Source organism: Vigna umbellata, chromosome 1 (genome assembly GCF_029865625.1).
Source record: "Vigna umbellata cultivar VRB3 chromosome 1, Vumbellata_1.0, whole genome shotgun sequence".
NCBI lineage: Eukaryota > Viridiplantae > Streptophyta > Magnoliopsida > Fabales > Fabaceae > Vigna > Vigna umbellata.
In genome coordinates, this window is record NC_142165.1 from 27,549,283 (window position 1) to 27,564,237 (window position 14,955).

The 14,955-nt window shown below is 26.6% G+C and overlaps 1 protein-coding gene across 1 annotated transcript; it reads left to right on the top strand.

The window, feature by feature from the left end:
- The first annotated feature begins 1,247 nt into the window (after positions 1 to 1,247).
- On the top strand, positions 1,248 to 14,089 carry LOC124849012 (sulfite exporter TauE/SafE family protein 3-like). The gene is made up of 13 exons (XM_088102345.1): positions 1,248 to 1,409; positions 1,537 to 1,789; positions 2,635 to 2,794; positions 6,662 to 6,862; positions 6,937 to 7,001; positions 8,110 to 8,137; positions 8,239 to 8,318; positions 8,399 to 8,485; positions 8,572 to 8,622; positions 9,027 to 9,248; positions 12,622 to 12,715; positions 12,842 to 12,982; positions 13,770 to 14,089. Exons 2-13 carry the CDS (start codon positions 1,601 to 1,603, stop codon positions 13,853 to 13,855), a joined length of 1,404 nt encoding a protein of 467 aa, XP_087958471.1. The 5' UTR covers positions 1,248 to 1,409; positions 1,537 to 1,600; the 3' UTR covers positions 13,856 to 14,089.
- Positions 14,090 to 14,955: the final 866 nt, after the last annotated feature.

Consider the following 14,955-nt stretch of genomic DNA (forward strand, 5'->3'; position numbering starts at 1 on the left):
TTCTTTGAACCTAATGATTGCTACTATTAGACTTATCTAACGCCTTAACTTCTCTAATCCTTATACTTGTCTAATGTAGGGATGGCAACGGGTCGGGTCGGGCACGGGTAGTGCCTACCCGCAATCCGACCCACCGGATAAAATCGTACCCGCTACCCGACCCGCTACCCGTCGGATACCCGTTTAAAAAATACCCGCAGGTATTTTAAAACCCGCGGATACCCGCAAAATTAAAAAAAAATATTTAATACATTTTAAAAATAAAATTTAAATAAAAATACAAATATATATATATATATATATATATAATATAAATTAAATTAAATGTAAATTAAAATTTAATTTTAATTAAATTTAAACTAATAAAATATAATTTTATTTTATTTTAATTAAATTTAATTAAAATATATATATAAATTATTTATTTTTTAATTTTTTGCGGATAACGGATACCCGCAGGACGAGTAATATACTACCCGTACCCGACCCGTTTAGAAACGGATATTAAAATACCCGCTATCCATTATCCGTGGGTAATAAATATTCACGGATAGTTAATGCCCGCCGCGGATTTTATCTGCAGGTATCCATGCCCGCAGATAAAATTGTCATATCTAATCTAATGCTAAGACTTAACCTTTGTATTTATTAGACTTTTTCACTGACACACATTATGTATGAATCTTAACCATCTAAGCACATGCAAGCAACAATACATATCATACATTTTTATCTTTAAATTATATTTGGTCAATTCCTTAACCTTGTTATATTTGTTAGAGATTCTCTCCTCTAACACAACTCTACCTTTAGCCAGAGATTTACTCATATGTAAAGTGTCTTATTACAAAATTACAATATATCAAACTAAAACTTACACATATATAAACACATTACCAAACTAATCTTACAAATTTGTTTGCTTGTCCTATAAAACTGGAAGACTTATATATGTCCCTTTACCCAAACTAAAAATAGTATTAAATTAATATAATTATTCTAGTAATAATATCCAATGTATAAATATTATTCTGATAATAAACACAATTATATTACATCACATCATATTACCCAAAACAACAGTAAATACAATTATTGGCGTAATTACTTGCTTAAAATTTTAAGAGATTCAAAGGAATGTATTTTGTAAATGAATAAGCCTTAATAAAGTTATGGGAAGAAAAATCTAAGGACAAAACATAATTCCTCTTTTCTATAAAACCTAAAAATCAGGAACCACTGCTTTTCAGCTTATCTCCCTCCGACCTCGAAACGTGCACTCTCTTATGCATTAATATTGTCAGTGTTTGTCTGGTTAAGAATCCAAAACCTGCATCTGCTCCTTTCCTATTGAGATTCTTACATATTCTCCTGTGTTTTCCTCATTTTTTATGTTGTTTACCTTTTTGGTATTATAACTTTCCTATTACTATTTTTCTTTTCTTTTTCCTTTTTTAACGACTTACCACCATTTTCTTAATTAACTTTTAATCAATTTCTTTCACGGTCTTGGCTATTCTGTTGCTTTAACAAAAGATCAAGAACCAAAAGTTTTGCGAGTGGAAAGAAGTTTTCTTAGGAACAAAAGAAGAAAAAAAAAATGAGGTCGAAGTGCATGGTGATGATGCCGTTTACATTACTGCAATTCGTATCGGTTGTGGTGTTTGTTTTGGGAGAGAGAATGATTACGAAAGGGGAAAATACGCAGAAATATGAAGGCAGTTTCCTTAGCAAAGCTATGAACTTCTTATGGCAATCGGGGGAATCAGGTTATCAACACGTTTGGCCAGTAAGCTTTTCATTCTTTCTTTTCTCTTAGTTTCTCTGATCTTATCTCTCTGTTTTTCTTCTCATTGATTCTCAATTTGAATTTTCTTCAAGCATTGATTCTTCAAATCAATCTATTATTTTTAAGATTGTTGTTTAAAGGTTTCAAGCTTATAATTATGTTTTTACAGAATTGATTTTTTCTTCGTTTTAGTTTGGATATATGTCATGCTTTTGTTTTTTTTACTCACTGTACTTTTATTCTTAAGAAAATTAAATTAATTAACTGATTTTTTTAAAGTTTTAATAAAAAATATTTTTTTTTCTTAATTTTGTCTCCTAAAAAACTTAAATCAATATTACAAACGAAGATAATATATATTTTGAAAAATTAAACTTCTACGTACTGACTTAATGTATTTTTATTCTTAAATTATTTTTAAAGAAAATCTTAAAATGAATTTATTTTGGAACTTAAAGAGGAATGATAAGAGAAATACTGCCCATCGTTCTGGCACATTTTATTATTATTATTTAGACTTTATTAAAAATTATAAATAAACAAAAGAAATTTTGTTAGTCTATCATTTAATCAGTCTCCTATTCAAATATAATTTAATTAGTTTCTTAATTTAGAGAAGGAACCCATACTATATTTTATTTTTAATGAACTTTAATTTATATAGTTTAACCCATAATTATTGATTTTCTATTTAAAGAAATAAATATGTATATAGAGATGATATTTTTAAATGATCATAAAATTATTGCTTTTATAGATGCAAATATTGTTAGGTGACTCTGATTTTAAATACCTAGTTGGAAAATTAATAACTGGAAATTGACATGTAAAGGGTACTATGGCAGGAGATAGAATTTGGATGGCGAATTATTTTAGGAACTATAATAGGATTTTTTGGAGCAGCATTTGGAAGTGTAGGAGGTGTTGGTGGTGGCGGCATATTCGTTCCTATGCTTAGCCTTGTTATTGGCTTTGATGCAAAATCCTCCACAGCTATGTCCAAGTGTAAGATCTCCACCACCGTTTTATTTTTGCCACTATATTATATACTAACAGCTTTATGATTTATTTTTTATCACCGTTTTAATTGCAAATTTTATCACTCAAGATCATTATCTTCCACGATTTTATTACTTTTTTTTTTTTAACTTTATCATGATTTTCAACTTTTATGTATTTTACTGACTCATTAAATGAATAACAATTTTTCATTTTTTATGTTTTTTACCCATTCATTAAATGTGTAGCAATCTGTTATGCCTCACAAAAACCGTTTTTTATAAAACGAAATGATGTCAAAATGATATTATTTTTAAAACACTTGACAAAAGGTCAATTTATTTTGTAACTGGTTGCGTGTTAGTTTAGTACACCATATATTACACGTTTAAAAATAAGTAAAAATTTAAAAGATTGAAAAATATAGTAGGAAATGTTTGAAAAGGATAGTTGAAGATAAAATATTAATTAATTTTCTTTTTATTACGAGGGATTTACTACTTTTTTATCTTTAAATTTTTCCAAATTTTACCTTTATACTGTAATCAAAATTCCTAAGTTTTTCTGGTTAACGACCTTGGTAGCCCAAGGAATTGGGCATCATAATACATGACATTGCATGCAATTTATTTGTATGAACTGTTGGAAGATTAAAATACAATTTAAAAATAACGTGTTCAGTTTATCTTTTTTTTTAAAAAAAAAAAGAAGAAAAAACACAATTGAATTTTAATATTTATAAAAAAATATTCAATGTGACTGCTTATATTAAAACGAGTTAAAAAATGTTACGAAATAAAATATGAATTAGTTATGTATCAAAATTTTGATGATCTTAAATATATCATTTGAAAATTAGAAGAATTTTAATGTTAAAAATATTTCAGATTTTGACACCTAAAAAAATTAGATGTTGAATTTAACATCTTTAAACCATATTAATACTCATTTAACCAAAAAAAAGTAATTAAATTTATTTATAAAATAAAAACTCAATTAAGTAAAAAATAAATATAATAAAAACAAATTAAAACCTAAATACATAAATTAAATTACTAAAAAAAACTTTTACACTTTTCAACTGAAAAATTAGTTGTGGATAAAGTGAGTAAACATTTCACACAGAATATTTTATTAAAAAATGAAATTATAATTAAAATTTATTGATTGTAATTTATAAGTTAAATTGTTTATTACCTTAATTATTTCAAAGGTAAAAGAAATCCCACCTCAATCATTAAAATAAAAATATCTTTAAAAAGAAAAGCAGACAAACAGTGGGGTTTATTTATCCAATTTTTTGTTATCTATATCTATCCCCATTGTGTTGTTTTCAATTACGTGTACGAGAGATGTGGAAATGTGGGTAGGGACAGACCCCAGAGGTCCATATTTGCTACTTGCCAACCAGAGAATTGAAGAAGACAGCATGAGTAGGCCCAACCATAATCGAGAGGAGATTACTTTAGGTCTTAGGATTCATTATTCTAATATATTAAGAATCTCATCATGATGAAAACGATCTCATCATAATTTATCTTCTTTCTATTTAAAGAGATTAATATATAATACTAGTTTATAAGTAATAATTAAAAAAAAAAACATACAAATATAACTTTATTTTAAAAAATTTTATATTACAGAATCTACAAAAAATATCTTGTACCACTTGATAAATAATATTAAAATATGACAGATAATATAAGAAAGAATGACGTCGAGATGTTTATAGTGATTATATTTAATATAGATTTACATTTAGTTTCAATTATCACTTTAGTGCTTATTTCACTAACTTGAAATTTATATTACAATCACATTTCACTTGTAAAACAAACATTGATAAAAATTTACAGACATATATTAATAAAATAATATTTTATTAGACATAAATATTTTATATTTATTTGATATTAATTTTTTTTTCTTGAAAAAAATATTTTTTTTTATCATATTACTTTTATAAAATTATCAAATGAATATAAAAATATCTTTCATTACTCTATTTAATTACATAATCTATGAGTCAAACTTGTATTTTACCTAATATTAGTAATGATTAATAATCTAAGTAATGACAATCGATAATAAAATAGAATAATTAATTGTAACATATGATACTTGATTATATGAAAAAGTATATTGTACAAAAACAAGATAATTAGTTATATTCTAACATAATAAATTAATAAAGTTTAAATCACTCTTTAAAATATTTTGAAAAGATTTAAGTTAATAGAATTAACTGATGTAAACTTACACAAGAAAGCAATATAATACTCAATAATTTCAAGGTGTTGTAAAAAATTAAATGGTTAAATTAATATATTTTTATTTTTTAATTTTTAATAAAAATAAAATTAATTTCTTTAAAATTTTAAACTAATTTAATCTTGTATGTTTAAAAATGTGTAGAAAAACATAAATGTATCAAACAATATAAATAAAATACGTTTAAAATGTTAAATAAATCTAATATAATTAAAATGGCTAAATCTACATATTTTAAAATTAAAAGACTAAATTAAATTAAAATTTAAAAAAAATCAATTTTTACTTAAATTAAGAAACAAAAAGTATATTTAATCCAAAATTAAATAATCATTCTCAAAGTCTCGATGAACGTAGATCTCAATTATTTATATTTCCAAATTATTTTCTTATAATTCGTATTATTTTTCTAGATTACTTATTTTTATAATCTATACTCATAAACTTTTTTCTTATAATTTATGTTAATTCATCCAAATATAGTTATGCATATTTTTATAATCTCAAATATGTTTAGTTTATTAAATTATATTTAAAATATAATAACATTCGTGTACTATTTTATTTTGTACGCTTGCTCATTATTGTTTCAAATAATTACAGTAAGCCGTACATGATTTTTGTTCAGTCACATTTTTGTCCTTTCCCTCCAGTTGTCTTGTACATTATGAATAATTCTATGACTTTTGATAGTCTTTCCTGTCATTACTTTTTCCTGTGTACACATGGTGCGTGACATGTCCTAAATGTTGTCGGTATTCAGCATAAAACATTTCAAAGATCTTTATAGAAAAAATTAAAAATAAATGTTTCTGAACTAAAATTAGGTTATGAATAATTTAAAAATTAATTTTTTTTAAATGTAAATGAACTTACGAGAGTCTATAAAGAATGGAAAAATTATTTTATTTTGTCTATAATATTTATTTTTATTTCGTTTTATTATTCCTATGAATAGTTATGCAGAATTTTTTCTACAAACATCTAAATTATTCTCTCTCTTTTTTCTTTTTTATAATATAAATGGACATAGTTGTGGTTATTTTTCATGGGGCTATAGAGTATTTATTCATTCAATCCATCCAATGTTGTATAATCCAACACTATGATGAAAATATGAGTTAAACATTTAAAGGTTCAATAGGAGATGTTTCAATAAAATATTAACTTCTAAAAATATAACAATATATCGCTTTAATTTCCCTTAAAAATGTTATAAAATATATAACAAAAATAAATCATACATAAAAACAACTAAATCTAATATATCACATTTAAGTTCAATAATGATTTGTATACAGTTCATTCACTTCTATAAATGATTTCGATACCAACTTATTGTAGATCATAGATAATTCGATCGATTCCATCTACGTTCAATTGAAATCCAAACTTTAGAAAAACAAAAGCTTAAACAAAATCCAACTAGATTTTCAATTCAATTCCTAGTAGAAAGAGAAAAAAAAGTTATTTTCAAGAAAAATTATTCTTTGACTCACCTAAATTTTATACTTTGAAATTACCATTTTCTACTTTTTATTCTTTTCTTTAGAGTAAGATGGTCCCACTACGTTGAATCATCAGATGTTGTGTTTGTGTTAGGTATGATCATGGGTGCAGCTTTGTCAACTGTTTATTATAATCTTAATCTAAGGCACCCCACATTGGATTTGCCCATAATCGACTATGATTTGGCACTGCTCATTCAACCAATGCTTATGCTTGGGATCAGCATAGGAGTGGTCTTCAATGTGGTAGTTGCTGATTGGATGGTTACCATGCTGCTTATAATTCTCTTTTTAGGTAATGCTTTTGCTTAATCCACACTTTGTTTACTCATTTTTCACATTTAACTCTTCTTGCTGGTTCCTATGTAGGTACATCTGCAAAGGCATTCTCTAAGGGTGTTGAAACATGGAAAAAGGAAACCATAGTCAAAGAGGTGATTCATATCTATTCATAAATACATACAAGGTTTCACTATTTGCTAAAAACACATTAAGGTTATCTCAGTAAAGTAAGGACTCTGATATGTTAATTTTTATAATAATTTTTTGACAATTGATCACTTATTATTTTATTAGTCTATTTAAATTTATTTTAAAAAAATATATTTGAAAAGACTAATTACAAACCATTACATAACCATAAGTATTGTAAAAAAGTTATTAAGTTGTTAAAATAACATAAAGTAATAACTATGGGATTTTTACTTGAAAGCACAGTGATAAGGTAATATTTAATTTCACACAAAACCGTTTCAACTATATTATTATATTACGAATTTTATTTTTTGATTTTTTTTTATATTTTATCATTAAGGTTTTAAAATTTTAATACAGTTTACCATTCATTTTATTTTACATATTTTATTACTATTTATTCAAGTTTTAAACATTAGACCATTATGTTAATAATAAAATGAATTTACTTTTACCAAAATATGATAAAACCGAACTTATTTTTTAATAAAATATGAACCCTTTGTTTCTCATTACCAGTTTTTTAAAAGGTATGGAAATCGAAAATGCTGATAGTAAAATGTCTCCGACAAGGATTGTAAAATTTCGAAAATCTAATGATAAGAGGGTAAACCGTACATAAATATATATTATTGTACGATACATTTTATTTTTAATATAAAATTAAAAATAAATTATTTTAATTTTATTAATAAGTAAGGTAATTAAATATGTCTTTTATTTTTAATAATAATAATATGTATTTATTAAATAAGAAACTAATATTAATATGTAATTAATTTTACTTCAACTTATACATTTTATTTTATAAATTTAAAATCTTTAATGATTATTTCAATATTAATGATAATTTTTTAGTAACAAATACACATAACAATTAGTAAAAATCTAAGACATATTCAATTATTTTATTAAAGTAAAGTTTTTATAATAAGAATATAACTCTTTTCTTGATACACTAAAGACCACGTATGTTAATATTTATTGTCCTACACTGATTATTTTCTGGTGATAAAATATGTATAAATTTTGATTGCTTATTTTCTGACCCCTATTCTTTCGTTGTAGGAAAATGCTAGGAAAGAAGAATCAAATGGTGAGTTAAGAAACTTGTGCTTTTGCTGCATATTCCATAACATAGTACATTGTCATTTTGCTTTTTGCAGTGGGAAGTGTTTATATAGTTCTCTGTGACAGGTTTTGGGACTGAAGTAGAATACAGACCAATTCCTAATGAACCAGATAATGGCATTGCGAAAGAAACGAAAAGAGAAGAGGTAAATACGCTCTAGTTTGTACTTTATGATTGGAGTGTGGTTTTCATATCTGACAGCAAACGTTTATTGGAATATTGAAGGTTAATATAATTGAAAATGTGTACTGGAAGGAGTTTGGACTTCTCCTTTTTGTTTGGGTCGCGTTCCTTGCAATACAGATTGCCATGGTATGTTATTTTTCAGTAAACATTTTCTTCATCAGTATTCTGTTTCTAATTTCACTCTTAAACTTTTCTATTGACAATGTCAACAGAACCAAACAACCAAATGTTCTACAATATATTGGATATTCAACACCTTGCAGGTAAAATTCTTATCACAACATGCTTCACATCTAATATCTTTTGCTTTCTCCAGAATTTAGCGTGTTTGTGACATATTAGCATTAACTTTTTTCATATTCCATCTTTGACAAAAATTAGCTTAATTATAAAACTAAGAACCAACATTATTCATTCCAATGTAATTAAACTTAAACCCTTTAAGAAATGTTGTGGATGAAACAAATAATCGAGAGAAACAAAAAGGGATATATATTCTAAACATGTTCTATCATATTTTTCAACACATATTAATCATAAATAAAACTAATGTACACTTAGATAAAACTCAGATGTTAATAGTCTTACTTGTTCTGAAAATATCTGTATACAGATTGAATTTTATAGAACTGTTTAAAGCATGCCGTTTCCATGTCATGGCATGCAGATTCCAGTTTCTGTCGGGGTAGCTGGATATGAAGCAGTTTCCTTGTATAAAGGAAGGAGAGCAATTTCTTCTGTGGGAGATCAGGGCAAAAGTTTTACTATTCCGCAACTAGCTCTATACTCTTTCTTTGGAATATCGGCTGGAATTGTCGGTGGCTTGTTGGGAATAGGTGGAGGATTCGTTATGGGGCCTCTCTTTTTGGAGCTCGGAGTCCCTCCTCAGGTGACCTTCAATTAGACCTATTACAAATTTTGAAACACAAATGTGCACTTCAATTGAAAAGAATACGATTGATCTTGTGAAAATCCAATCTAAATTCACTAAAATATATTTTTATTTTAACTAACTCAGTATAGCTTTCCTGACATATATATTATTAACTATATTTACTTAATTAGATCACTTTATAACGTTGACTAATAAAATATAACGATCCTAATACATTTTTTGATTTGTTATATATATAAACGATCCAAACTGCTAACAGGTTTACCGCATTTTAAGCTAGGATAGGCCTAACCCAACGTGACATGAGCTTGATTTAACTAAACATAAACTGACTTGTAATTAACCTGATTCAATATTAACCTAATACCTAGGCCCAACCCAATCTATTTTGACCTAATCCTGCCTGGCCTAACATGCCTAGGCTCAGCTTAAATCAGTTTGACTTAGGCTCGACAAAGCCTAAACCAACCTCTTTTAACTTAGGTCTATCCAACCTAGACTTAACTCAAATCGACCTAATGTGGACCCAACTAACTTGACCACTGTGGACTTGAGTCGACTCGACCTGACATGGATTCGACTTGAATTGGGTTACATCTAACTACTGACGATAGTGTGAACTTAGTTGAACCAACATATAACGAAGTCTCAACATCAGTAGATATCATCTCATACATATATGTGATTGGGCAAAGCTTTTATGCCAACATCGTGATCATGCCCTCTAATTTGTCTTCTTTGAGTCGATCTTTCATGGTAAAATTCATAATATATTCAATTTGAAAGACAGTTGGAAAATCTATTAATTCATCGTGTCATGTCGATGCTATATAACTTCTAAGGAAACCATCATAAATAAGGTGTTCTCTAATTTCAGTGTCATTCAACTTTCTCCCGTTCAAGCAATTGACAAAAGGAAATTTAAACTTCACTTCATCATCCCTTCTACCCTCATTACGATGTGCAAATTGTATGAATTCTTCTACTTCTTTCTCAACTCAACACGCATCATGTATGAATTCTTCTACTTCTTTCTCATACTTAACATTGTTGCGTGGTGAATTAATTCAATCTTCATCCACATACACATATAGTGAAATTGTGTGAACAATTTCAATAATCTTTAAATGAATGATCACCTCTGTATTCAAGGTGAGACCCTATCCCATTCAAAACCATTCACTTTTTTTTAATTTATTGGTATATATATCAATTTTAAATAACATATCTTAAATTTTACAAAATTTTGTCAATATTTTGCATTGGACTTCATGTTATACAAAATGAAAGCGATTATAAATCACAATTAAATATGCACCCGAAGATCAATACAAAACATTATTGGAAAATATTAACGAATTAATATATATATATATATATATATATATATATATGTGTGTGTGTGTGTGTGTGTGTATTAAAATATATTCTAATAAACTACTAAAAAGTGATTAATTTTCTTGAATTGTCCAACCGTAAAATTCAAGATTCAATAAATTTAAATTATTAGTACTCTCCTTTTATATTAATTTTAAAAAAATAAAATTTCTTCAAGGAAAAACTTGAAGATAGTAAATAATTTTCGTATTGAATCTCAAATGGAAAAGTAAGACTAACTCGTTGCAACAACAATATCAAATAAAACAAAATAATATATATATATATATATATATATATATATTTAAGAATATAATTAATCACATATCTAACATGCAAAAAATAATTATAGGCTCATACTAAAACTAAATTTTCAAGAATAATAGGAACTTGGGACGGTGAAATGTGAGCAACAATGGATATGCAATCTTGGACACATTTTGGAAAGCTAATCAATCTCACCATAATGTAGTAATACCTAGACAACAATTGCAACATAAAAGTCTAAACTTTACCAACATAAGGCCGAATGAATACACAAACTCCACAAAACAATGCAAAAAAACATCAAAATAAGCACTCACCAGTTCACTAGTTGGATGTTAACCGACAACAGAAAGTGGAAGTGCGAAGTTGGGTAGCAACAAAGGAGGATTTCACAAAGAAAGAAGAGAAAAAAGAAAAAGAAGAAGAGATGACGAAGATGACGATGAAGAAGAAGAAATGGTAAAGAAGAAGATGAAGATGATGAAATGTCAAGGATGAAGAAAAATAATAAATTACAAAACAGAAGAAGAAGAAGAAATTGTAGTGCTTTCGCAAAGAAGAAGAAATGAAGGTCACTATGCAACTTTTATGAACATTAATCATAGACAAAATGTTAGGCATCAATTATTAGTAAAATTGAAGCATAAAAGACAATAGGCGTCAATTTTAAAAACAATTGAGATCTAAAACTCCATCCTCAGTGGAAAACTTGAAATTTTGGTGAATCTTTAGGTCTCAGTTATTCATAATCGAAGCATGAAGGTCTTTGCTGCAGTTTTCTCAACAATTGGGACCTATACCTCTTCTTTCAAAAAAAAAAGTAATTAAAAGAGAGAGGGGATTTTGACATTTTTAATGAAAATTTAGGTTTCAGTTTTTAAGAAACCGAATCATAAAGGTTGATAGGTTTTAATTTTTTCAAGAATCGAGAACTATTGATAAGATTGCAAGGTCTTGAAGTGTCTATTGATATTAAACAAATAACTTGTATATCTATTCAGATCAATATGATATTAAAGATACTTTCATGTTTTCATTCGTTTTAAAAATACTAAATCAAAATTACTCAAGATAAAGTTAGATTTCTTGATCTTTTCTCTAACATTAACCTCGTTGTTTCTCTCTCAACTAGATCACCATGGATAGCTTAAGAGAGAATGATATCTCTTCAACTTAAGTGTTTCTATTTTATAGCTTTAACCTTTCGACTTGATTATCTAATGATAAGTTAAACATACCGTCAACGTTGTCTAATCATCAAGTACACAACTTGAAATAAATCTATGTACATCAACTAAAGAGAATTTTGTAAAAAAATTGCGTTCTTAGTTTGAAAAGACATTTTTACCTATTTGTCATTCATTCATGTCTTGCGGAGATAGTCTTAAATGATATATTAGATTATTTTTTTCAACTCTAAAATTATTCTCAAGTTTGTAAGACCACACTTTGTATACTAGACTATGAATTTGTTTAAAGAATTTTTCTTGAAGAAAACTTTAATTCAAGCATAACACTTGTCTATCTTTTGAAGTGTACCAAATTTATCCATTCATATTTGATCGTTGTCCACTTTGTTATTATTGTGCTTTCTGTTATGAACTTTATCCATGCATATGACAATAATAGCCCTCTTTGATAGAATATATCAATTGATGAAGCCATCTGAATGAGTTTCACTAGTTCTATTAAATGGCTTCAATGTTTGATGCCATGTGTTCAGGTTGCAAGTGCCACAGCCACCTTTGCCATGGTCTTTTCCTCATCTATGTCCGTTGTAGAATACTATCTGCTCAAACGTTTTCCAGTTCCTTATGGTTTGTGTTTCATAATTTCCTCCTCTATATCTATAAATTTAACCCATGTGCCTTCTATAAATTGAATTACATTGATATGGTTCAATTTATTTTTCTAACCCATGCATTATATGGATTGTTGCACAGCCCTGTACTTTATTGTAGTAGCTGCTGTTTCAGCCATTGTAGGGCAGCATATTGTAAGAAAGTTGATCGATCTACTTGGCAGAGCTTCTCTTATAATCTTTGTTCTAGCCTTCACAATATTTGTTAGTGCTGTTTCACTAGGTAAGCCTCGGTCATTTTCTCTTAACTTTGTTTGGTTATATTCATATTTTTATAGTACATATATATATGACATGAATATAGTTTTAGCCATTTAAGTTTAAAATAATTTTACTATTAGTTTATCAAATTTAAAATTAATCTTTTTAGTTTTTCTAATTTTAAAAAGGTTATTTTAATTCCTATGTAAAAAAACGCGTTCCAAATTTTGTTTACGATAAATAGATCGTAAGTAGTTCGTATAACAACTTACTTTTGATATATATCTTTGGTTAGTACATACCAACTAAAAAACAACTTAATTTTGTTTGCTGAATGTCTTTGGTTATATATATATATATATATATATATATATATATATATATATATATATATATATATATATATATATATATATATATATATATATATATATATATATATATATATATATATATATATATATATTTTATTTTATTTTTTTTTTTGTGAAACACACCTTCAAAGTAGTAATCACCACGCACTATAATAAGTTATTTTTTCGGTTTACAAAATTAAAAAATATCACAAACTAAAGTAATTAAAAAACATTTAACCTATATTATTATGCATATATTAAATATATTTCGTTCGTAGGATAATATAAGTTTTTACTTTTCAGATCTTAAACAAATATTCTTTTTACGTTATAAAAATTACACACCTTGTTTCCATTAATGTATCAAAAGACACGGATTTTTTAATGAAACATATACTAAAATAACTCTTATTACGAACTTCAATTATGAAACCTTTTTGGTCTATTTGATAGGTGGAGTTGGCATTGCAGCAATGATCAAGAAGATTGAAAATCATGAGTATATGGGATTTGATGATCTCTGCAAGTATAATTCATAGCCCACTTCGTTAAAATATTTGTTGTTCTTTTTAAGTTCCTAATAAAGAGCCAACGAAACCTATTTCGTCAAAATTGACTTATGGTATATTTTGATTCATTTCAATGTGGAAGCAAAACGTATTTGCTTCTGCTTATTTGTTTCTCTTAAAGTGAAAAATAAGTAAGTGTTGGGTATTATTCCAAACACTAGTTTTCTGTGTTGAGAATTTGAATTACACATTTAATATTCTTTATGTTCTAGCTTTTGCTTATAGTTTTTTTCTTCTTGTGAAAAAGTTGTATGAATCCTTTCTTGTGTAATACGAGTAATATTGTTCTCTAATCAAAATTTTGAAATAATTTAAGTTTTCTTTTTTGCCACGTGTTGTGTTCAATAAAATATTTTAAAAGTTTAAAATAATTATTTTTTCTTTAATATCTTATACAAAAAATTGATTTGTTATTACTATAAATAAATTTGAGTTAAGCGACCACCATTTTCAATCGTTACAGTGCTTAAATATTTGGTGATCGAAAATATAAGATTGTGAAAAATCCTAGTTGGAAAAGTTTTAGTGTTCAAACATTAAATAATCACTAAAATTTTGGTCACTAAAAATTTTTATTTTTCAAAATATAAGTCACCAATTTTGTAACTAAAACACGTTAGGTAATTTAATTCCCTAATTCGACCGTAAAAATAAAAAGTTTAGCAACTTTTTGCTTCGGCTGTTATTGGAACAAAATTTGATTAAATTAAAAAAAAATATAGTCAATAATTAGTTGCTAAATAGCAACTCATATTTTCCTGTCGCTAATGTGTGAGATTATTACTTTAATTTAAATAGTTTTCGGTGACTAAATTAGTTACACATATTATTGGTCTAAAAGGATTTTCTTTGAACCATATTTTCTTGTTTTCTTTGTGTATTTTTTCATATGGATTTAAGTAAGTCCAACGTTCAACAGTGTTTTCAGCAATCACTTTCTTCATGTTCCATTGGTTTGTGAGTTTCTTTAGGTTAATCTAATATTCAACATAGAGTCTTATTGGTTTCAACATAGAGTCTTGTTGGTTTGTGTTTGGTAGACTTAGCAAAGGTAGCTTTTCTTAGGTGAA